The 23,040-nt window shown below is 66.8% G+C and overlaps 3 protein-coding genes across 13 annotated transcripts; all 3 read left to right on the plus strand.

Moving 5' to 3' along the window:
• The first annotated feature begins 188 nt into the window (after nt 1-188).
• FLAD1 (flavin adenine dinucleotide synthetase 1) lies at nt 189-3,113 on the plus strand. 4 transcript variants are annotated; one of them, XM_064638583.1, is made up of 7 exons: nt 189-356; nt 477-1,233; nt 1,661-1,808; nt 2,003-2,101; nt 2,183-2,372; nt 2,742-2,815; nt 2,897-3,113. In XM_064638583.1, exons 1-7 carry the CDS (start codon nt 213-215, stop codon nt 3,030-3,032), a joined length of 1,548 nt encoding a protein of 515 aa, XP_064494653.1. In that variant the 5' UTR covers nt 189-212; the 3' UTR covers nt 3,033-3,113. The 4 variants fall into 4 exon arrangements, with proteins under 4 accessions (XP_064494653.1, XP_064494652.1, XP_064494655.1 ...); XM_064638582.1 differs by having other exon boundaries at nt 198-356; nt 1,658-1,808; XM_064638585.1 differs by having other exon boundaries at nt 198-356; nt 2,183-2,320.
• A 1,649-nt stretch (nt 3,114-4,762) lies between these two features.
• On the plus strand, nt 4,763-8,070 carry LOC135404047 (mothers against decapentaplegic homolog 6-like). Of its 3 annotated transcripts, XM_064638590.1 has the most exons (4): nt 4,763-5,097; nt 5,458-5,871; nt 6,016-6,129; nt 6,698-8,070. In XM_064638590.1, the coding sequence occupies exons 2-4, from the start codon at nt 5,478-5,480 to the stop codon at nt 7,231-7,233; spliced, it is 1,044 nt and encodes a 347-aa protein (XP_064494660.1). In that variant the 5' UTR covers nt 4,763-5,097; nt 5,458-5,477; the 3' UTR covers nt 7,234-8,070. The 3 variants fall into 3 exon arrangements, with proteins under 3 accessions (XP_064494660.1, XP_064494658.1, XP_064494659.1); XM_064638588.1 differs by having other exon boundaries at nt 4,763-5,871; XM_064638589.1 differs by having other exon boundaries at nt 4,763-5,871; nt 6,016-6,114.
• Nucleotides 8,071-8,129: 59 nt separating this feature from the next.
• On the plus strand, nt 8,130-22,461 carry ZBTB7B (zinc finger and BTB domain containing 7B). Of its 6 annotated transcripts, none has more exons than XM_064638577.1 (3): nt 8,130-8,259; nt 19,254-20,260; nt 21,045-22,461. In XM_064638577.1, the coding sequence occupies exons 2-3, from the start codon at nt 19,260-19,262 to the stop codon at nt 21,463-21,465; spliced, it is 1,422 nt and encodes a 473-aa protein (XP_064494647.1). In that variant the 5' UTR covers nt 8,130-8,259; nt 19,254-19,259; the 3' UTR covers nt 21,466-22,461. The 6 variants fall into 6 exon arrangements, with proteins under 6 accessions (XP_064494647.1, XP_064494648.1, XP_064494650.1 ...); XM_064638578.1 differs by lacking the exon at nt 8,130-8,259 and adding an exon at nt 9,465-9,559; XM_064638580.1 differs by lacking the exon at nt 8,130-8,259 and adding an exon at nt 9,538-9,679.
• The last annotated feature ends 579 nt before the right edge of the window (nt 22,462-23,040 follow it).

The following is a 23,040-nucleotide window of genomic DNA, read 5'->3' on the forward strand; positions in this document are numbered from 1 at the left end:
CGTGAGGGTGGGGGCGCTCCCGATGCCCCCGCCCGCAGGGCGAGCCCATGGCCACGAGGGGGGACATCCCCATTTCCCCCCGGCGATGGTTCCGTCCCCGCGGTCCCGCCTCCCGGCCAATGGGCGCCGGCAAGGCCGCGTGACGGACGGGCGGACGGGCCGATGAGCGCGCGGGGAGGTGCCGCGGCCCGGGTGAGTGTCCGGGAGGGTCCATGTGGGGGGCGCTGCGGGGGGGGGCGCTGCGGGCGGCCGGGGCCCTGCGCGCCGCCGCTTTCCGCTCCATGGCGGTCGAGGGGCCAGCCCGGGGCTCCGCCAGCACCGCCGGCATCATCGTCATCGGCGACGAGATCCTCAAGGTGCGGCTTGGGGCAAGCCCGGGGAGTGGGGGGAGCAGGCCCGGGGGGGGGGGGGGGGGACGGGCCGGGATCTGTGCACGGGGCTGGGGGGCCGTCACGGGTGTCTCCGTCCCCCCTCAGGGCCACACTCAGGACACCAACTCCTTCTTCATGTGCCGGCGGCTGCGCGCCATGGGCGTGAAGGTGGCCCGGATCTCGGTGGTGCCCGACGAGGTGGAGGCCATCGCTAGCGAGGTGGCCGCCTTCGCTGCCCGCTTCACCTTCGTGCTCACCTCGGGCGGCATCGGCCCCACGCACGACGACGTGACCTTCGAGGCCGTGGCCAAGGCCTTCGAGGAGAATGTCGTCCCCCACCCCGAGCTGGTGGCCCTGGTGCACAAGTTCTTCGGCAGGACAGAGGCGCAGTGCCCTGAGATGAAGCTGGCCCGGGTCCCCGAGTCCGCACGCCTCAACTATGGCACGGATGGCCGCGGCAGCGCCTTCGACTACCCGCTGGTCAGCGTGCGCAACGTGTACATCTTCCCGGGCATCCCAGCACTTATGGAACGTGCCCTGGACGGCCTCGCTCACCTGTTCTGCAGTGAGCGGACCCGATTCCACTCCCGCGCCGTCTATGTGGCGGCCGATGAGCTCCTCATCGTACCCGTGCTGGACCGGGCCCATGCTGCTTTCCAGGGCCGCGTCAGCCTGGGCTCCTACCCGGACTGGGCCAGCAACTACTACCGCGTGAAGCTGACGCTGGACTCTGAGTCGGAGCAGGACCTGGAGGAGGCATATGGCTTCTTGATGAGGCAGCTGCCACCGGGTGTTGCTGTGCCACTGGTGACAGACTACGTTTCTCGGGCGGCTGCGGAAGTTTATAGCCTGGCAGAGTCAGGTACCTGTGCCTCTACACTTCTGTGCAGCCCAGGAGGGCTGGGGCAGTGGGAATGCTGGCCTGGGAGCGGAGCTTGCCCGTTGTGGTGTGCTGGGGGGCTCATTGGGGCGTGCTAGGGCTTTACTGGTTCTGCATTGTCCCACACAGGTGGGAGTGGGACCTGTAAGCCCAGTTAGGGCCAGCAGTGGCAGAGTCTGAGAGCACAGTGTGCAGTAACAGCAGCAGTGCTGCAGTTCCCCAGTGCCCTCATGATCCCTGTCCCATTGTGGCACAGACCTCTGGGTTGCACAAGCTCTCTGCTGCGGTGCCAGCAGTGGCTCCACTGTGTGTCAGGAAACAAGACATCCAAATGGTGAGGTGCCACAGGCTCTGGGGCCGTGCCGAGGCAGCGTGACCTGGGCAGGCACCAACTGTCCCATCCCAGCAGGCTCGGCCCTTGGGCAGAAGGTGGCAGCAGCCCTGCAAACCATTGAGGAGGCTTTGGACCAGTACAGCCTGGCCCAGCTCTGCGTGGGCTTCAACGGCGGCAAGGACTGCACGGCCCTGCTGCACCTTGTCCACGCTGCTGTCCAGAGGTACTTGCCCATGGGGCTTCAGCCTGGGGCAGGGCTGGGGGTGTCCCGCACACCCCAGCCGGGGCTCTGGGGCTCTCACTTGCCCCACTCTGGGGGAATGAGTGGATTCTTGGGGCCTGTCTGATGGGGACTGGACACTGCCCTACCTCTGGTTGCTGTGGGCCAGGGCCCAGCTGTGCTGGGTCTCTCCGCAGGCGGTTCCCGGTGAGGCAGGAGAGGCTGCAAGTGCTCTACATCCGCATTGTGTCCCCCTTCCCTGAAATGGAGCAGTTCATCCAGGCCACTGTCCAGAGGTAGGAGGCAGAGCAGGGTGGGCTGCCAGGCAGGGGGTGTGCAACATTGCCTGTAGACAGTTGCCCGCCCTGCCTGCGCAGGTACGATGTCCAGCTCTGCACCGTGGAGGGCTCCATCCGGGAGGCCCTGGCCCACCTGAAGGAGCAGCAGCCACAGCTGGAGGCCGTCCTGATGGGAACGCGGCGGACAGACCCCTACTCATGCACCCTGACCCCCACGTGCATGACAGACCCTGACTGGCCCCAGTACATGCGGGTGAACCCCTTGCTGGTACGTGTCCTCCACCTGCTTTGGGGCTGGGACTGTCTCCATGGGGCCTGGGAGAGGTAAAATGATGGGGTTGGGAGCTAGCACTGATCCAACCCTATCCTGGAGGGCTTCTCTCATGATTCCTGCTTTCCCCAGCGCATCTGCTGCCCCATGCTGTGGCTGTGGGTGCCTCTTGCTGCAGCCAGGCTGCCTGGTGCTGTCGGGCAGGGCTTATTCCTGCCTGCCAGGGTGTTTCCCTGTGTATGAGGAGGCACTGGGACGGAAAGAGGTGCTCTGGGGACCATCTGGCTCTCCTGGGTGCTCTCTAGCAGGGTCCAGCTTGCTTCCCTGGAGGCCTCTGCCTCAGTCCGTGTTCAATTCTGCCTGCAGGACTGGACCTACCGGGACATCTGGGAGTTCCTGCGCAAGCTCTTTGTTCCCTACTGCATTCTCTATGACAAGGGGTAAGTACCCAGTGCTGCCTTCTTTGTGGGCATAGCTAATGCCCCCAGGCACAGCCCTACAGCCGCCTCCTCCCTCCACAGCTACACCTCCCTGGGGAGCATGGCCAACACGCGCAAGAACCCAGCGCTGCGCTGCACCGACGCCTGGGGCCGGGAGAGCTACCGGCCTGCCTACGAGCTGGAGAACGAGGAAGAGGAGCGCACGTCCCGGCTGTGAAGGCCATGCTCTGGGAGGCTCCTCTGGAAAGCTGCCGGGAATGACACTGAATAAACCTGCTGCCTGTCAGCACTGAATAAACCTGCTGTGGTCTGCGCTGCGCTGGCGCGTGGCCTCGTTGGGCCCCAAGGGCCCCATTAGGGCAGAGGCAGGAGTGGGAGGAACAAAAGGGTCCCCAGGCCGTGCCCCCCTCACTGTACCCACTGTTGTGGAGGTTTTGGAAGCATGGAGAATGTAGCAGGTTCCAGGGCTTGCCAGGGCCCTGTGTATCTGCACTGCTGCCTCTCCCGCTCACATCAGATCCAGCTGATCCCTCATCAGCCATGCAGCTCCTCTGGACCACGGCAGCCCATCCACTGGGCGCTCCGCGGGCACGGCCACGGGCACTGGCACTGCCGGCGCCCGCCACCACCTCCCTGGGGCTGCGCCTGGGCTCCTGGCTGCTGCGGCTGCTGCGGGAGTGCGTCTACCTCCTTCTCTGCAGCTGGTGCATCCGTGAGCTGCTGGACTAGGGAATGCCTCCTCCCCCCTACTTCAGTACTGCAGGACCTCCAGCACTCCCTGCCCGCCCTGCCTCTGTGGGTGAGTGACCGCCTGCAGCTGCCCACTTGATGTGGCGTTTGGGGTGTGACAGTGGCCTAGTCGTGGTGCCTGGTGGGTGATGGAGCCCAGCCATGGTGCTCTTGGGGGCGAAAAGGTCCTGGTTATGGTGCTTGGGGGGTTACAGGGGGCCTGGCTGTGGTGCTTCTGGGGACTGAGGGGGCGCAGCCTTGATGCTGATCAGTGGGTCCTCACCTGCTGTGCCTCTCTGCCCTCCCCAGGACTGTGCTTGTCGCCACGTGTTGATGGAGCTGACGGACCCCCGGCTCTGGGACGCTGCACTCCCCACAGTCATAGACCCCCAGTAAACCTGAGCAGCGCCTGACTGGCTGCATCTGTTTGGAGAGAGCTCTGGGAGAGAGCGTGTGTGTGTGTGCGCGTGCACGCGCGCGTGTGCGTCCTCAAACCTTCCAACCCTCGCCCTGAGTAGCACCAAGGCACCCCAGCCCACCCCTCACCCCTGCCCAGGGCTGAGGGTCCCCACGTCCCCTGGGGCCAAGAGGCAGGAGTGGGAAGCTGGGGCTCTCCAGTATCTCCTGCTTCCCCTCCCCATCCTCTCCAGCCATTTCATGTCCCAGTCCTGTGCTGCCAAGAGTCTGCAGGAAGCAGCAGGAGCAAAGTGTCTCCAATGGGCCCAGCCTGGCTGGGAGCTGCATCAAAGGTCATGGCTGGTGGCACTGGGGCCTGGCTGTGGGGGTGGCTGTGGGTCCCTGAGCCCATTCTGCCCAATGCTCCTTGTGCTGGTGCCTGCACAGGGAAGGCTCTGCACACCCCGTCCTCGTCCTCAGCAGCAGCACTGGCGCCAGTGTGGCCTCCCTTATCTCAGTGGGAAGTCAGGAGCAGGAAGCCTGGCCCAGCATGGGATAAGGGTCCCGTTTACATTAGCTCTTCTGTTGTGGAGCAGGCTCTCGCCCTCACCCAGCGCCCGCAGTGGGGGGCCCTGGTTGGGCCGAGGGCTATGGGAAGGCAGGGACCCCTACCCAAGGTGCCACAAGGGGCTTAGGTGGTCCTTACAACCCCCATGTTGACGTGAGTGGGAACAGGGTCTGCGAGGATGGTGCCCTGCTGCTGTGCCACATGACTTCCCCCTGCCCAGATCAGCTCCTCCAGCTGGACCCTGCCCCATGGGTGTGAACTGGTGTGGTCTGTGCTGCTGTCTGGGCTCCCAGCTGTGCCCAGCTGCCTTGGTAGCTCTGTGCTGGGCATCCCTGACCACTGGAGTCCACACGTCTGGTGCCTGCCCTGTCCTGGTGTGGTGGCCCTGGCCGTGGTTCAGCCTCGGAGCTGGCCGGGAGGGGGCGAATCAATGAATTCCCCAAACAGGGAGGTCCGGGGGAGGGGAGAGCATCCCGGCACAGGAAAAAGTGCAGGCAGTGACGCACGGCTGGCAGAGCAGTGCCGGCCGCCCTGAGAGCACAGCCCTATGCGCCGCCCCGGAGCCTCGCGCCCTCCTGCACCACCCACCGTGAGTGAGACCCCTTTCCCCAGGGACCCCTTACCCAGCCCCATGGTGGGGCCACAGGGGAGTGGGCGGGTGCTGTGGGCAAGGGCACGTGGACCGTCAGCACAGGCAGATTCCCCAGCAGTGAGGGGTTGTTTTTGGAGTCATGTCTGATATGATCTCCGGGATGCCAGTACCCCTCGAAGTGGCACCGTGCCCTCGAGGTGGGGACGGCAGCAATGTGGGGCACAGGCAGCGGCAAATCCAGGCAAAGCAGCCTCGTGGGAGGACACAGGAGGATGCAGCAGGTCCCCACCAGGACCCTCTGCAGCCACAGCGCTCTCGCGGGAGGTGACGGAGGTGACGCCTGTCCCTGTCCTGCAGGTGGTCCCCACTGCCGCCCCATGTTCCGCTCACGCCGCGCGGGGCTCGTGCGGCGGCTGTGGCGGCAGCGCTGTGCAACAGCGGGCCCCGAGGACGGCCCCAGCACCCTCAAACCAGCAGCTCATGCCCTCTTCAAGAAGCTGAAGGATGAGGATCTGGAGCTGCTGGTGCTGGCAGTGGAGAGCCGGGGCGCTTGGGAGTCCAGCTGTGTTTGGGCACCACGGGGGGATGCGCGAGGGGCCAAGCAGGGGCTCCCCCCTCAAGTCCTGCTCTGCCGCCTCTTCCGCTGGCCCGACGTTCACCAGCCCCATGAGCTCAAGCACCTCTGCTACTGTGCTGGGCACCGGGGGGTCTGCGGGGACTTGGCTGCACTCTGCTGCAACCCCCACCACTTCAGCCGCCTGGCTGTACCTGGTGAGTGCTGGTGGCAACACCGGAGGTCCCCTTGCCCACCCAGGCTCTCAACTCTGCTCCCTGGGGCCCTCTTTGGGCTCCAGGGGCCTCTGAGAAGGGCAGAATGCATGCCTAGCCCCTCACTTCCTTCTCTCCCTTCCACAGAGACCCCACCACCCTCCTACTCGAAGGCATCCTGTGGTCCCTCCTGGCCAGACGAGCCCCAGCACCCTGGCACTCAGCTCCTAGAGTTCAGCTGCAAAGGTGGGGACTGGCACGGTAAGAGAGCCCCACCACACTGTGTATGCCACACCCAGAGGGCAGGAGGGCACTGGGCAAGGCTGAACCCCTGGGTCAGGAGCCGAGATTGGAGGGGACAGAACCTGAAAAGCAGGGAACAGAGCCAGTGGCCACTCCTAGCAGGAGGAAAAGGCTCCAGCATGGGATGAGGGGTTCCTGCTGGAGGAGCAGCCTGGGCTCGGCCCCCCCACTGCAGCTCCTGTTATTTTTGGCAGCGCCAGGCTCCTCGCCGGAGGAAGCACTGCCTATGGGGACACAAACAATGTGCCTTGACGCACATGGCCACAGCTCCTGCCTGGCTGCTGGCCACCAAGGCTGCCGAGCCACCACCACACACACGCTCTACCCCTGCCCGCCCCACCCGTCACCAGGGTCCCTGGGGACCAGGAACAGCTCCAGTGACTCACACTCAGTGCCAGAGCCGGTGCTGAGGCATCCTCGGGGTGCCGGTACACCCTTCTGTCCGCAGACCCCCCTGTGCCCACTCCCCTCAGCCCATCCAACTGCATGGCTCGGTCATGATGATGGCTCTGCTCTCCCCTGCCAGACACCAGCCTCTCACAGAGCACCATCAAGGATGGCTGCTGGTGCAAACTGGCTTACTGGGAGCACCGGACACGTGTGGGCCGCCTCTACGCCGTGCACGAAGCATCAGTGAATGTCTTCTGTGAGCTGCCATGGGGCAGCGGGTTCTGCCTGGCCCAGCTGCCGGCTGCCCACCGCAGCCGTGCTGTCCGGCGGGCACGTGGCAAGATCGGCCGGGGGCTGCTGCTGAGCCGGGAGCCAGGCGGCATCTGGGCCTACAATCGCAGCAAGCACCCCATCTTCGTCAGCTCGCCCACCTTGAGCCCCCCCGGGGCCCGCAGGCTCACTGTCCTCAAGGTGCTGCCTGGCTACTCGGCAAAGGTGTTTGACTATGAGCAGGTGGGGGGCAAAGGGGGCTGGCGGCTCCCCGGGGAGGGGCCCTCTGACCCCCACAGCATCCGCATCAGCTTTGCCAAGGGCTGGGGACCCTGCTACTCCCGGCAGTTCATCACCTCGTGCCCGTGCTGGCTCGAGGTCCTGCTGAACCAGCTGCGCTGAGGGGCTGGGGCCTGTGGGGGGATGTCAGGGAGCTCGCCCAGAGCAGGTGCACAAGCCAGGGGGCCCCTCCACCACTCTCCAGCCTTTGTCTTCCAGGGCTGTGCTGTAGCAGGACTGTCCTGACTCTGGGGACCCTCTGCCCTAGCCCTGAGGGGCAGTGCCCCCTGTGCCTGGCTCACCACCCTGCCAGCACCTGCTGCCCCCAACCATGGGGCTCTCAGTGACACGAGGAGCTATTTAACGTATTCTTTTAATTTTATTACTTTAATAGTTAAATATATATTAATTTATCTATTCTTGCAAAACAAACCAAGGTGTGAGGCAGGAGTCCCCGCTGGCCAGGCCAGGCCTCGGGAGGTGGCAGCCAGGGCAGAATGGGCTGTGGGGAGCAGGAGAGAAGGGAGGTGGGACAGAGTGGGGGGCAGGAGGTGGGCTGTGGGCCTGCCTGGATGTCACAGCAAGCAAGGGGAAAGAAAATGAACTGTCACTGCTGGGGTGGAGTGGGGCCATGAGTACAGCTGGGATACGGGGCAGGTGGATGGGTGTGGGGCAAGTTAGCACAGCTGGAGTGTGGGGCAGGTTAGAACAGCTGGATGAGTGTGGGGCAGGTGCTGGGGCAGGTGAGCACAGCTGGAGCGAATGGGGGGGCAGGTCAGCGCCCCTGGGGTGGAGGTCGGTGCAAAGTCTCCCAAGGCGGGGTTGCCAGGCCCCGGGCGGTCCTTCAGCCGTGGCAGCGCAGGGACGCCCCGGGCGAGTGCAGCTGCGGGGGTCCCCGATTTCCCATGCCGCGTCTGCTGTTTTTAACCCCAATAAACGGTGCCGCCGGCACCAAGAGACCCCTCATGTCCCCACGCGTGTCGGTGCCGCCCACGGGGCTCGGCTCCGGGGACTAGCAGTGCCCTCTGCAGGCGGCCGCCGTTGGCCGCGATGACCACCCGGTCCTTCCTGCCACGCCGCCGGCCCGGCTGAGACCGCGGCCCCCGCCCGGCCTCGGCCCCGGCCCCGGCCCCGGCCCCGCCGCGAGAGGTGAGTGCGGCCGCGCCGTCGGGGGGAGCGGCACCGGGGGCGTCGCCGCCGGCACCGGCAGAGCGAAGCGCCACGGCGAGCGGCGGCCCGGGGGGGCGGGCGGGGAGCGGCGAGGCGGGGGTGGTGGTTCTGCGGGTCGCCCCCGCGGAAGCCCCGAGTCCGGCGGGCCGGTGCCCGCGGCAGGGATGCAGGTGCACGGACGGACGGAGCTGGGGGGACCGAAACGGGCCGGCGGCCGGGCGAGGCGCGGCGGCAGGTGCCCGATACCGGGGCCCGGCGGGAGGGTGGGTGGGGGTCCTGCTCCCGCCGCCGCCGCCCCCCCGCCCGCTGACATAACGTCTGCGCGGGGCCGTGTTTGCCTTGGCAGCCCCGGGGCCGGCGGCGGCTCCTCACACTTTCCGCCAGCGCCGGGCAGCGGCCGCGCTCCGAGCCAGGCGCGGGGGGGCCGGGGTGAGCCGAGGTGAGCCCCGGGGCCGCCGCTGCCTCCCGGGGCCGGCAGCGGCCAAACAGGTTGCGTGGGGCCCGCGCCCAGGCACCTGCGGAGGGGCCGCCCCGGGGGGGAGTTTGGGGGGGCCGCCCTCGCTCCAGCGCCGCCGGGAACGCTGGGCTGCCCCCCGCGCCGCCGGCTGTCCGGATCCCCCCGGCGCCACGTTCTCTGTGTCCAGCTCTCCATCCTCCCCCCGTGCCCGGCATTCCAACCCTCCCAGCGCTCGCTGCTCGGTGCCCGGTTCCCCAAGCCCGGCTCTCCACCCCTCTACCTCCCCGCCACGCTCAGTTTCCCAGTACTCCAAACTCCCCCTCCGGTGCACACTTCTCAGCTCTCACCCCCCACCCCATGCCCTCTTCCCCGCCCCCCCTGTGCCCACGGGGCGGAGCGGGCCGGGCCGTGCCGTGCTGGCCCCGGGACTCGGGGCGGCCGCAGCGGGCGGAGCGCGCTCGGCGCCTGGCACCGCGCTCGGCGCCGGCGGGGCCGTCCCGGGCTGTTCCCCCCCACTCCAGGTCCGGGGCCGAGCCCCGTTCCCGGCTCTGACTCAGCTCCCCCCAGGTCCCGGGGGGCGCGCGCGGCCCCCGCCCTCACGGGGCGAGGCGCGGGGCTGATTGACGGGGCGCTGCACCAATCGGACGCGCGAGCGCCGGCGCGCTGCCCAATGGACAAGCGGGGGCGGGCGCTTCCTGGAGCCCCGGCGGCGGCGGCGGCGGTCCGGGGGGGGGGGAGCGGGCGGGGCGCGTCGGCGGCAGGTGAAGGCGGAGGCGGGGCCGCGGCCCCGGGAGCGGCCCGTGGCTCGGGCGGGGCGCGCAGGTGAGTGGCGGTGGGGTGGGGAGCGGACAGACCCACCGGCGGGGGTTTGCGTGGAGGTATCGATCCACTGGCAGCGGGACCGGGAGCGGCGCGGCGACCGCTTTTTGCCGCCCGGTTGCGGTGAGTCGCGTGGATCCGGGATGCTGCGGGCGGTGGGCGGGCACGGCCGACTCGCGGGGCACCTCGCGGTGTCCCCTCCGTCTCCACCCGCCGCCGGAGCTGGTGGACACGTCGCCCGTGGGGCGGGGGGGGGGGGGTGTCACTCGTGGGCTGTTCCCGGTGGCTGCGCACAGGGCTGCGGGAAATCGGTGATACCGGCAGGTCCCCGTTGCGTGTCGGCGCGGCTGCCAAGGCTCCGCTGGGGTCCTATTGCGGTGCTGCTAAATCCAGCCAGGGTCCCCCGTGGGTCACCCACGGGTGACTGAGAGCTGCCGCCGTCCCACTGCCCTTCCCAACCTGGTGAGCAGCTTGGCGGCGTCCCTAGTGCACCGGGCAGGAACGGCACCGTCGCACGGGGAAGGCAGCTCAGGGAACCCCCAGTGCGGCGGTGCCAGTAGAGTCGGAGGGTGTCCCCGTGTGCCGACGCGCTGTGCCACGCCGGTGACCCCCGGGCCTGCACGCTGGCAGCGGCGGCTCGCTGCTCGGCTGTGCAGCGGTCCCCACCGGGATCGGTGCCTTGGTAGCACCTGCCGAACACCGGTGGACTCTGCCCCGTGCGCCCAGCCCTGCCGTACCTGTCCTCGTCCCCCTGGCTGGCTGCCCCCAGCCACTGTTTGCCCGGGGCGGGGTGCGGTATTTACCCTCCCGCCGGAGCAGATCCACGTCTTGGGCTGCAGCCGCCCTTGACCCGTGGCTGTGCTCACTTGGCGAGGGGACGCAGTGCCGGCTGTGCCGTGGGGTGAGTTGCCCCGTGCCTCAGTTTCCAGCCGCCACAGCTGGTGGGAGCGGGGGGCGCGCTGGGACCCCCCGCGCTGGCGGAGGCACGCGGCGACTGCGGCGACTCAAGGCTGCGGTGATGATGCCGGTGCCGGGGACAGAGGGAGGGACTGAGCTCAGGAACTTGGAGCGGGTGCTTGGAGAAGAGGAAACTCTGGGGCAGCGCAGTGTGGGGCAACAGGGTGCCCGTGCTGGGGAGGGGGGGTGCAGAGGTGAGCGCGGGAAGGTGACAGGTGTGGGGCGACACACACACATCGATGTTTGGTCCTGAGGACCCTCCAAGACCCCCTCCCCGGGCGCAGGTTGCCCCCAGCGCTGCAGTGCTGATCCTGGGGCAACTGTGGCAGCGTGGCTTTGCCAGCTGGTGCCGTGCACCCTCAGTGCACACGTGGCACGAGCGCGACAGGCCTGAGCACGAGGGGGCGGGGAGTGGGCGGCAGCGGGGGGTGCAGGGCCAGCGCAGCCCCCGCTGCACCCCCAGCCCCCAAGGGGCGTCTGCTGTCCCGTGCGTGGAGCGGGGACTTCTCCTTCGGGGCAGGCGGTGGATGATGAAACCAGGGAGAAATTTCTCCTGGCAGCGCACAGACTGTTGGCGGAAGCCCCCGGGAGCCTGCGCTCCCCCTGCGCCACCACAGCCGCCTTCCCATGGTAACTCCACCGCGGGAGCCGGCGGGGTGCCGGCGGGAGCGGCCGCCCCGTCTGGAGGGTTGGCGCCCGCCTGGCTCCCCGTGGCAGCGCTGGCGTCCCCGACATGCCCCGGGAGCTGCGTGTCCACACCCCAGCAAGCCCTGGGGTGGCCAGAGGACCCGGCGAGGGGCTGGGCTGAAGCCCGTCAAACTCGCTTTGTGCCAGGAAGGTGACGCTTGGGTGGCCGTGCACGTAGTGGGGGGATGCCAGGGCTGTGGCCAGTGACCTTCAGCATGCCTGGTGCCTGGCCATGCTCCATGCCCAGGGATGGGCGGCCAGTTGGCATGCACACTGGTGCAGTGGGAGCCACGGGGCCTGGGTGCCCTGTGTCCCCAGAGCTGGTGGCGTGACTTGGCGGGGCCACGGCCGGGCGGGGGGGACCAGCCAGGGTGAGGGAAAATGAAAGCAGGTGATGCGGAAGGAGAAGTAGGTCAGGCGAGCTCTGGCCTCTCCTGGCAGCCTCGGCTGCACTGCGTGCTCCACTCTGCCTGGCTGTCCCTGCCGTGTCCCCAGGCCCCATGGGCAGTGGGCGGTGAGTAAGGGGGTCCTGCTGCCAGGCATTGGGTCCTGGGCAGGCTGGGTGCCAGGCACTGTCCACCCCAGATGCTGGCGGGATGGGGAGCGTGGCTGGGCTGCCTGGCATGTGTTGGGTACGGTGGCACCCCAGCAATTTTGCTTTGGTTCTTCTCCTGTGGGCATCCTTGGGGGCACAGAGCTGGGGGCAAGGATGTGCAGGAGCTTTTGCCCCGCTGCAAGGCCAAGGAGGAAAGGAGAAGGGATTCTTGTCCCTCCCGCTTGAGTGGTGCCAAGGCAGCCACTACGGTGGGCCTTGGGGAGGGCCCTGTGTCCCATAGTGGAGCTCCACAGACGTTGTCCTGGGCCCTGCTCCACTATGGAGCTGTGGGGCCATCGCCCTCCACACAGGGCAGGGCTAGCTGGGGTCTCCCCAGTGGTGCTTCATGGGTTGGAGTGGCTGTGGCGGGCATGTCCCCGCTGGCAGTGCTACATGGGCTTGGGGGGGGATTAGAGCTGCCTGCCCCCCTTCCCTCCCTGGGATCAGCCGTGGGCAGCGGGGAGCTGGCAGCAGGCAGCTGCCGTGGGGGCGGAAGCCAGGCTATTTTGGGGGGTATGAAGGGGGGGGGCTGTGGGCTGGCACTGTCCTTGCCGAGTGACCCCACCAAGACCAGCACAGCGCCAGTGCCAGGATGAAGCGTTGGGGCCTGGACGGCGCCGCTGGCAATGCTCAGTCTCTGAGGTGCTGTGAGGACACATACCTTGCACTGACTAGGAGGTGCCACCAGCCAAGGGGACCCCCTGGGGCTGTGCAGTGTGGTGGGACCCAGGCAGTCTGGCTGCCCTCCAAGGGGTTCCCATAACTCCTGCAGGGCCAGCAGCTCCAGAGCTGGCTCACCCTGGGGCCAGCGAGCAGGCCCAGCCACAGGCAAGCCTGCCTGTCCCAGGCTGGGGGCTGGCAGAGCCTCGTCCTGCTGCCACCAGTAACCCTGTGCCCAGACCAGGCTGCAGGGAGGCACATGAGCAACCGAGTTTGGCTCCATCTCAGTAGGGTCCTGGCCAGGCTGGGCTGTGCAGGATGCCCAGCTCCTCCATGCTTCTCTTGGTGCTGGCAGGGGTGGCCTGGGCACTGGCTGGGCTTGGGACCCCTCTGAGAGCCACTCGCTTTGACTGCAGTCCTGTCCCCCTGGCTATCAGGTGAAATGTGCCCATTTTCCATCCTTCCTTCCTTCCTTCCTTCCTTCCTTGCTTCCTTGCTTCCTTCCTTCCTTCCTTCCCCCTGCCTGTTCCTGCCATCTCCCTGAGCAGGGACAGCTGAGCAGCATCTCCCTGAGCAGCCAGGGACAACCCATGTCCAGCTTCATGTGACCTCTCCCTGGCACGCTAGGGAGCCTGAGGGTGACCTACAGGGGCCACATGCCCTTGGCCACATCTGTACTGGCCACCCATGGGCAAGCATGTGGCCATGGAACCCCCTGCCTTGGCAAGTTGGGTCAGGATGTGATGCAGAAAATGGGGATGCCCATGGCTGGGGTGCCTGTCCTGCCATCAGAAGAGGAGCCAGTGCCATGCAGGAGCTGGGATGAGGCCATGTTCCATCACTGGTGACATGGTCAGGGTGCCACTGGCCAAGGCAAGGGCGGAGCCTGGAGGAGGATGGAGGAATGGATGAAGGTCGGCCCATCAGCCCCAAAGGCCAGCACCTCCCCACCTGGTTCCCCCCGGTAGGCAGCCCAGTGCCCCCCAGCAAGGGTGAGCAGCAGTTTGTGGCCAGCGCCTGGGCGGTTGCAACACCCCCAGGGTGGGGGGGCCATGGTGACTCACCCCAGTGGGGCCTGGCCACCAGCAAGGAACCCTGACTCAGGGCTGCGTGCCCATGCCATGCTGTGCCCCTCCCTGCCCGCCTCGCCCACCTTATCTCCCGCCCTTAGCACCTGGCACACCTGGGCCGGGGGGGGGCTGGCGCCATTCCCCTCCTTTATGGGGAACAAAGGGCAGGCGAAGGGTTGGCAGCAGGTGCTGCATCCCTCCCTCCCTCCCTTTCCTCTTCCCTCCCTCCCTCCCAGGGACGCTGTGCCCTCTGCTGTGCCCCACACTGGGGCAGCCAGTCAGCCCAGAGCAGTGGGGCAGTGCAGTGGGCAGTGCTGCCTGCAGCCCTGCTGCCCCAGGCTGGGTGCTGCCTGCGCTCCAGGCACTGGGCTGACCCGCAGCCCCACAGCCAGCTCCTGCCCAGCACACAGTCCATGGTGATGGGGGAGGTGGCATGCCATGCCAGGGCATGCTGGTACTGCCCCTCTGCCCGCCTGCCATCCCTTCTGCCCGCCTGTGGGCTCTTGCACAACCTGGCTCTCTGTGAGCATTGCTAGGGCTGGGCTGGAGGCCCTTCACTACCCGGCTAGTGTGGGGCTGTTCCCCTTTCTGCTGGCCTCCTGCTGTCAGCAGCACCAGCACGATGCCCGGGGCCTATCCGGGGCCATGCCAGGGTGCTGTGGTGCAGGTGCCCCTGGCTGGGCTGGCGTGGGTGGCCTGGGCGGCTGCTGGTGCCAGCGGTGGGGTGTGGGGCGCGCTCTCTGGGCTGCTAATTGCTGTTTAGCTGGGGACACAGAGGGTGTAATTATGGGGGGGATTGCGCGAACCTGAAGCCTGGCCAGGGGGGCCCATGGGTGCCCCAGCCTGGGGGAGTGGAGGGGACCAGGCAGCACAGTCAGCCAGGCTGTTGTCGCATCCCACATTCCCCGTGGGACCTTGGGAACCTGCTCCAAGGGTAGAGCAGGACACAGATCCATAGGGCCGAGGGGTGGCTCCAGGGCTGGCTGGGCAGGCCGCAGCACGCTCACCCAGCCCAGCCCTGTGGTGGCAGCCCCGCTCCCACCAAGCGCAGGCGCCCTCCTGGCTCGGCTAGGCCGGCCGCGGCCAGCGGGGAGCACCCAGCGCCCAGCGCCCTGCCTTGGGGTGGCACAGAAGGTGAGGGCCCGTGTGATGCCTTAGCATGGGGGGCAGGGGCAGGTGGCCTGGAGGCAATGCCGGTGGCAGGAGAGGGATGCTTATGCTATGGGGTGCCTCTCCTGGTGGTGCTCTCATTTTCTCCTGTGGGAGTGGGCCAGGGGATGCCCCATGCCTGGTTCTGGGTCGGTGCCCCGTGACACAGCACTGGCCACAAAGGGTTAATGCCGTGTGTGTTCTGGGAAGCGGGGCTGGGAGGTGCGTGACCCGGGGTGTGGGCGTCGACTCCTTTTGAGGTGGGATCCTGAGCTCAAGTGCAGTGGGGAGCAGGGCCAAGTTCACACAGCACCGTGCCTTCCCCTCCCTGCCGCTCGCAGGCCGCCAGCCCGGCTGCGACGTAGTGCCGAGCCACGCCAGGACACAGGCCAGGTAAGCCACGCACCCGCTCCGCCATCACTGGTGGGGAAGGTTCCAGGGGGTTGGGGACCCAGCATGGTACCACTGGGCTCTAAAAAAGCTGGGCCAGCTGCTTCAGTGCCAGCCAAGAGGCTGCTGGGATGCTGGTGTCGCCTGAGCCCTACGCTGCCTTTGCTCCGGTAGGTTGGGATGGGATAGGATGGGACAGGAAGGGACAGGTGGCGAGATCTGGGTCACCTTGGCTTGGCAGAGCAGGGCCCACACCCCACAGTCGCAATGCCAGACAGCCAGACGTGGCGGTAGGAAAGGTTTTGGCAGCAGGAGAGGGCCAGGATGCCAGCACAGTGCCAGCGGGTCGGGGGATGGCGTGGGGACTCTGCTTCTTGTCCCTGCTGCAGGTGCTGGGATTGGCACTGGCAATGTTGCTGGTCCCGCTCTGCTGTGACAGGGATGCCTGTGCCCAGCCTCCATGGCAGCTATCGTGCTGGGCTGGCACTGGGCCCCCGGCACGGTGCCAGCTGGGTGCTGAGGCAGCCCTAGGCCACAGTGCTCCGACCCCCTTCCTCAGTACCGATGGCTGATGTGCCATGGCGGCAGCAAACGGCTGTGCCTGGGAGATGCTGAAGGTGCTCGGGCACTGGGAACTCTCCGTGTGAGCTGGCCAGCGGGGAGCTGAGCGGTGCCACAGGGGTTGCTCTCAGTGCTGTGGGCTGGGGGACTCTGTTTATCCTCTTCCCTCTCCAAACCATTTTCCCTTTGAAAGAATAAGAAAAGAATGAGCAAAGACAAAGGGCAGTGCCGCTTTTCCCACACCCTCCAGCAATGGGACCCCTGGCATGTGCCTGCCACAGGGTCACCAGTTTGGCCAGGCCCCAGCTGCCACCTTCAGGGTAGGCAGAGGGGCTGCGCAACCCCCTACCCCGCAGCCACGCCACTGCCCTCGCTGTGCCCACCGGCGCCAGGGCCGCTGCTGCTCCCAGTTGGCTTCAGGCAGGGCAGTGGCGGTGGTGGTGGTGGTGGTGGGGTTGCACAGCCCAGGCACCTGGGCTCCCATCCCAGCTCCCAAAGGACGAGGGGCCCTGCAGGGCTGGGGGCTGGGGCAACACTGCTCTGCACTCCTCTTCCTGGGTGACTCATTCTCCCCAGTGTGGCTATGAAGTCCCTCGACAGCATTTGTGACTTGTGACCAAAAGCAGCAGCACTTGGCAGCAGCCTGGGGGGGGTCTGTGCTCCCCAGGACCTCTCCCCCGCTTCCCCATGAGGGAGCAGGTGGGGAGACCCCCCCAGACACCCCATCCCACCCCACATCTTCCACTGTCCCCAAGCTGTGGCCAGTGCTCAGCGCAGGCTGGCACTGTGCCCTTGCACAGGGTGCCATCCTGGCTTGGTGGCATGGGACACAGCCTGTCCCCCTGCAGGATGGGTGCTGCAGGGCTGGACCCCCACCCCACTGTGCATGGCTCTGCTGGGGTGGCCAGGCCCCTAGGATGGAGGGAGCTGGCAGGTGGATGGGGCCTGGCCATGGTTGTGCCAGGCAGCGCGGGCCGGCTGAGGGATGTCAGGGTGACCCAGGCAAGCATTGTTTCTGCTGCCAACCTGCCCCGCATGGGAGCCAGCTCAGTGTGGGGAGCGACTCCCCCCTTTCCTCAGCCTTCTGAGGCTGCTGCAGCTGAAATGTACCTGGCCACAGCATTGATATAACTGAGAAAGCCCCGGCATGGCGGGCATCGCTACCTGCTTTCTCCCGGGCACCATCTCTGGCAGTGGCCAGGGAATACTGGGGGGCTGGGGGTGGGTCTGGCCCCCTCACACCTCGTCCCCCCACCGTTTCCTTATCGCTGCGGTGATCTCCTCGACGACAGCACCCGCTCAGCATGTGACTTCGCTCCAGTGAGGAGGATGTGCGGGGGGGGGGTGTCAGCGGAGGAGCCGTAACGGGTGGTTTGGTGTGATGGAAAATCCCCCTCCTGCCTGCCGGCACTGCCACCCCCTCCCACCCTGCCCCAGCCCTGCTGTGTCCGCTGGCATCTGGCCCAGCGGCTGCTCACGGGGGTCCCAGCTCTGTCACCGGCCTCTGCTGGCATGTTCTGTGGCATTGGCAGCACTGAGGCTGTGCCTGCCTGCACTGTGACATGGTGAGGCTGATGGCTGTGCCCATTCCTCAGAGCACCCTGCCACCTCGCTGCAGTATGACAGGGCCTCAGCTGCTGCCCTGCGCCCAGGCACCCCCACAGACATGTGTCAGTGGGTGCTGTCAGAGTCCTGTGAGCACCCAGGTGTCTTGTGGGGCTGGAGATGCTGTGGGGACTGGGGCAGAAGGGAGGCTGTCATTGTGCCATTGCTAGGGGAGGCAGCAACAGGGGACACGGTACCACCCCATCCCGTGACCATTGCCCGTGGCAGCCCTGGGGATCTGTGGGGCTCTGGGCCACCCTTGGCAGGTGCCATGTCCCTGTCATCCCTCTCCAGCTGCCCAAGCTGTTGCATGGGGTACTCACCCCCCCCCCCCCATAATCCTGCCCCCGCGGCTAATCCTGCCTAATCCCACCAGGGGCTGTCGCTGCCTGTTGGCTCCCAGGGCGCTGATGGTTTAATCACCCCTAATCCGCTCACCCCCGCCTCAGCAGGCAGAGGGGACCCCAGCCAGTGGTGGGACGGGCTCCTGCCAAGGAGGGGGGCTCAGCCATGGGCGCTGGCGCCAGCATCCCATCCCAGGCGGTCGGCACTGCCCGGCTCCCAGTTTCAGGGGCGGCTGCTGCCTGCCCTGCCGGTCGGGCCTGCTCGGCAGCGGCTGGGGCGGCTCCACAGCCAGTTGCTCCGGGGCCGTTCCCAGCTGCCTGCCGAGGCAGCCCCAGCTGGCGGCTGCCCAAGCGCAGGGAGTGGCCGGCTTGGGGATGGGCCCCTGTGCCGGGGGCCGTCGGCCGCACCGCCCCTCCATGGGCAAGAGGGGGCACGTCCCCCCACACCCGCCCGCCGACGGCACAGTGTGGCTTGGCACCCATGGTGGGTTTGGGGTGGATGGGCCTGGCGTGGCTCAGCACTGCCTTGTACGGCTCAGCAATGGCCAGTGCCACATGCTGCCATCCACCATGGCTTGGCTTGGCATGGCACGGCTCTGACAGCACCGAGAGTCACAACGTGGCAGTGCTGGTGCCTGCTTCTGCCTCCCTCAAGCTGCAGTCGGCTGGACTCCCATGCAGGTGTCACCAAGCCAGGCCAGTGTCAGCAAGCAGCCCCATCTGGCTGCAAGGGCATTGCCTGTGGCTGTGCATGGTGTCGCAAGACAGGTTGCAGCCCTGGAGCTGCCTCTGCTGTCTGTACCCTGCCTGCAGGTTGTTGTGGGGTTATGGGCTCCCCCTTCCCACAGGCTGCATCACCCACCTCTGCTGGCTCCACAGGAACACGTGGGTCCCTGGTGCTGTGCTGTGAGGACCCTGGTGTGAGTGCCAGCAGTGCTGGGTTAGGCTAAAGCCAAGCCCTGCCAGCCACAGCGTGGGAAAGGCCTGACTGGCGCAGGCTGGGCTTGGCTGGGCGAGGAGTGGCCCCGGGCTTGGGCACAGGGGGAGGGAGGGGGCCCAGTCCCCACCAGGAGCGGGGGCAGGAACCGGCGGCGCGGGTGCTGATCCTAATCTGCGGTGGCAGGAAGCGTGGCCCCCGTTCCCAGCCCGGCTGGGCTCCACGGGGCGGCCCCCGGCCCTCAGGGCCCTCTTCCCGGCACTCGCCTGCCCACCCACGCCTGCTGCCGGTGAGGCCCGCGTTCCCAGGATGGGGGTGGGGGTGGCTGGGAGCTGGTGGCTGTGCCTGGCCTTGCCGGGGGAGCCGGGGGTGGTGGTGGGTGGGCTGACACAGGAAGTGCTGCACCTTGGCGACGTTCAAAGGCACCACGCTGAGATTTCCCCCTTTGCTGTGGCAGTGCGGGTGGCTGGTGCTGGTGTTAATGGAGGAAGTGCGGGGGGCTGCGGCGGGAGGGCTGCACCGCCAACCTCGGCAGAGCACAGAGGGGGCTGAGGGCAGACCACAGGCCCTGAGCCTGCCGGTTTAGTGTCCCACTGAAACCCTAGTGTCACCCAGGATGTGCATGGAGGGTTCCTTGTGCCCTGGCTTTGCGACAGCAATGCTCCAACCGCAGTGTTTCCTCCAAGCGCTGTCTCCCAGGTGCTTTGTGCACCGCTCAGGCAGCATCCTATCCTTCCCACAGGTGAGGATGATGGCCAGCCCAGAGGACGACCTCATCGGCATCCCTTTCCCTGAGCACAGCAGCGAGCTGCTGAGCTGCCTGAACGAGCAGCGGCAGCTGGGGCTGCTCTGCGATGTCACCATCAAGACACAGGGGCTGGAGTACCGCACCCACCGCGCTGTCCTGGCTGCCTCCAGCCGCTACTTCAAGAAGCTCTTTGCAGGGCCGGGGCCAGGGCAGGAGGTCTGCGAGCTGGACTTTGTGGGGCCAGAGGCGCTGGGCGCGCTGCTGGAGTTCGCCTACACAGCCACGCTGACCATCAGCAGCGCGAACATGGGCGAGGTGCTGCGCGCTGCCCGACTGCTGGAGATCCCCTGTGTCATCGCTGCCTGTGTGGAGATCCTGCAGGGCAGTGGGCTGGAGGCACCTGGCCCCGATGACAGCGACTGTGAACGTGCTCGCCGCTACCTGGAGGCTTTCGCCACCCTCCCCGAGGGTGAGCTGCCTGCCCCGCCACCACCCCGCCCCACCGCCCGGCGCAGCAAGAAGACCCGCAAGTTTCTGCAAGCCCCCGGTGCCCGACTCAACAACCATGCCGAGGAACCACCCGCTGAGGTGGCTGAGGGCTGCGGCAGCCCCCCACCGCCCCCACAACTGCCCTCGCCCCCCCTGCCCGAGGGGCTGCCCCTGCCCTATGACAGCTTTGAGCTGCCTGAGGAGGAAGAGCTGCCCCCACACTCCTTCCCCTTCCCCTACCAGCCCCCCCTGTCCCCTGAGGAGGCCACCTCTGACGATGATGCCATTGACCCCGACCTGATGGCATACTTGAGCTCGCTGCACCATGAGTCGCTGACACCTGGGCTGGATAGCCCTGACAAGCTGGTGCGCAAGCGCCGCTCGCAGATGCCCCAGGAGTGCCCTGTCTGTCACAAGGTCATCCACGGCGCCGGCAAGCTGCCTCGCCACATGCGCACACACACGGGTGAGAAGCCCTTCGCCTGCCAGGTGTGCGGGGTCCGATTCACACGGTGAGTGCTGCTGGATGGACCCTCCCTGCGGGACGTGTACCCAGTAACATCTCCCATGACACTCCCCCTGCCAGTCCTGCTGAGGCCTGGCCACAGCCCTGGCATGGTCCATGGGCTGTTCTGCATCCCCTGAGTGCTGCTGGACCAACCTGGGGTACCCAGTGGCATATTCCACAGTACCCCTCTGCCAGCCCTACTGGTGTGGTGCAGATCCAAGGGGACTTCGGCACCCCATGGGTGCTCTGGATCAACCCAGGGTACCCAATGGCATCCTCCATGGCACCCCCTGCCAGCCCTTGTTGTGGTGCATTGAGGTTCATGGGGCCTTCTGCACCTCGTGAGTGCTGCCAGACTGACATAAGGAACCTGGCAGCATCCCCTATAGTGCCCCCCTGCCATCCATGCTGGTGCAGTCAGGTCTGTGGGGTGTTCTGCTCTGTGCTGCCAGAGCAACCCAGGCCTGATACCTGCTGGCATCTCCCACGGCACCACCTCTGCCGGCATGGTGTGGTGCAGGTCTGGGGTGGGGTCTTCGGCCCTCCGTAAGCACTGCCAGACCATCCTAGGGTACCCAGCAGCGTCCCCCCTGCACCTCTCCTGCATCACCAAACTGCATCCCAGCCATGCAGCTGCAAAATGGTCCCCTACCCCTCAAGCAGCTGGACCCCTGTGCCCTGCAGAGCATCCCTGCTATGGGGCTGTCAGTACCATTTCCCTGCCTGCCGTGGCGGGGTGCCATGCCAGCTGCCCCGTGCCAATGTCTCCCTGTGTGTCCCAACTCCAGGAACGACAAGCTGAAGATCCACATGCGGAAACACACGGGTGAGCGGCCCTACTCCTGCCAGCACTGCAGCGCCCGCTTCCTGCACAGCTATGACCTGAAGAACCACATGCACCTGCACACAGGCGCCCGGCCCTACGAGTGCAACCTCTGCCACAAGGCCTTCGCCAAGGATGACCACCTGCAGCGGCACCTCAAGGGCCAGAACTGCCTGGAGGTGCGGACCCGCCGCCGCCGCCGCGATGAGCCGCCCCCACCGCCCGCCGGTCCCCCTGGCCTTGACCTCTCCAACGGGCGGCTGGAGGGGCTGCGCCTCTCCATCGCCCGTTACTGGGCTCCAGGGCAGCCCGAGGAGGAGGAAGAGGAGCCAGAGGGCGAGGAAGGGCCACAACCGGATGGCACTGTGCCAGTGGAGACGGCATAGGGCCGATGCAATGGCCGTGCTGTGCCGAGCTGTGCTGTGCCCACCAGGGTTTCTGTTCCCGTTTTTCCCATCACGGTTCATTCCCAGTTATGCAAAGGGGGAAACCCCCCCAGCCGATTTGCACAAGGGGGTGGGGGGTCCCTACCACCCCCCGCCGTGCCCGGGCCTACCTGGTCATGCCCAGGTGGCTGAAGGGGGGATTAGGATTTGGGTGTCCTGTCACCAAACTCCCCTCGGGGATGCCAGGACTGGGCAGGGGCACCCATGGACCGAGACACCCCCCCCCCCCCAGCTGGAGAGAGCCTCCTGTGCTCTCCCCAGTGTGGGGGTACCAACTGCCCTGCGCTGTGCATAGCTTGTCCCCCTCTCCCCACTCTGAGCAGCCCCCCCCCGGCGAGCCCCCCTCGCCCCTGCACTCCCGGCTGCTTTCTCTTGGTTGCACTATTCGGGTGAGCCCACCCCGGGTGCGGGGCAGCCCCGTCCCCTCCCCGGCCCCGGCCCCCTTCCGAAACCCCCCGGCCCTGTGGGACCCACCTCCCTGGGGTGGCCGGGCCCCCACGGTCACCCCTCTGCCCTTTGCACATGCCCCCCGCAGGGCGCAGCCTCCCCGGGGGAGTAGGGGACCGGCACTATTTGTCTACAATAAGAGTTTTATCTATATTTAAAAAGATGATGTAATATATTCCCTCCCCCGGCCCCTCCGCTGCCACCCGCCAGCGCTGCCCGGCCCTCACATCTGTCCCTTGCCATGGGGTGCCGGGAGGGGTGATGGGGCTGGGGGAGCTCCGCTCCCATCATGGCTTTAAAGTGCCTTATGGTGAACTTGAACCTTTTCGGCTACTTGAACCTCTCTGGTGTCAGGAACCAAACGAACCATGGGCGGGCGGCCTCCCCGCCCCTCTGGGCCGCCTCTGCCTGTCTGTATGTCTGTGTTTGTTTGTTTTTTTGGTTTTTTTTTAAACGAAGGCTGCTTGTTAATAAACGGAGAAGCAGGGACCCCCCTGCGTCCAGCTGTCTGTCCATTCTGTACCCTCACCCTGAGCAGCTTGGGGCTGGAGGCACTGTGGGGTTGGGAACAGGGACATCGAGGGTCTGGGAGGGGGAAGGGGCACCCTAGGCGTGGGGCTGGGCACATTGAGGGACTTGGTGTGAAGATGGGGGGCACAACAAGGCTAGGGGCACCACAGGGACAAGGAACAAGGCTTAGGCATACCATGGAGATGGAGATGGAGATGGGGGCATCAAGGGGCTGGGGGCATTGTGGGGACAGGGACAGGGCTTGGTACACCATAGGAATGGAGATGGCACCATGTGCGGGTATAGGGTCATCAAGGGGGGGTGGGCAGCATGGGGCTGAGGCTGGGGGGAGCATGGGGCTGGGGGCACCACAGGGATGGGAATGGGTGCACCACAGGGCTGCGGACAAGGATATAAAGGGGCTTAGGGCACCCTAGGAATGGACATGGTGGCACCAAGGTGCTGGGGATGGGAACACTGAGCGGCTGAGGGCCCAGCAGGGATGGAGGCAGGGGCAGCATGACCACCATGAACTGGTGGATACCAACTCCAGCACCT

Source organism: Pseudopipra pipra, chromosome 29 (genome assembly GCF_036250125.1).
Source record: "Pseudopipra pipra isolate bDixPip1 chromosome 29, bDixPip1.hap1, whole genome shotgun sequence".
Lineage (NCBI taxonomy): Eukaryota > Metazoa > Chordata > Aves > Passeriformes > Pipridae > Pseudopipra > Pseudopipra pipra.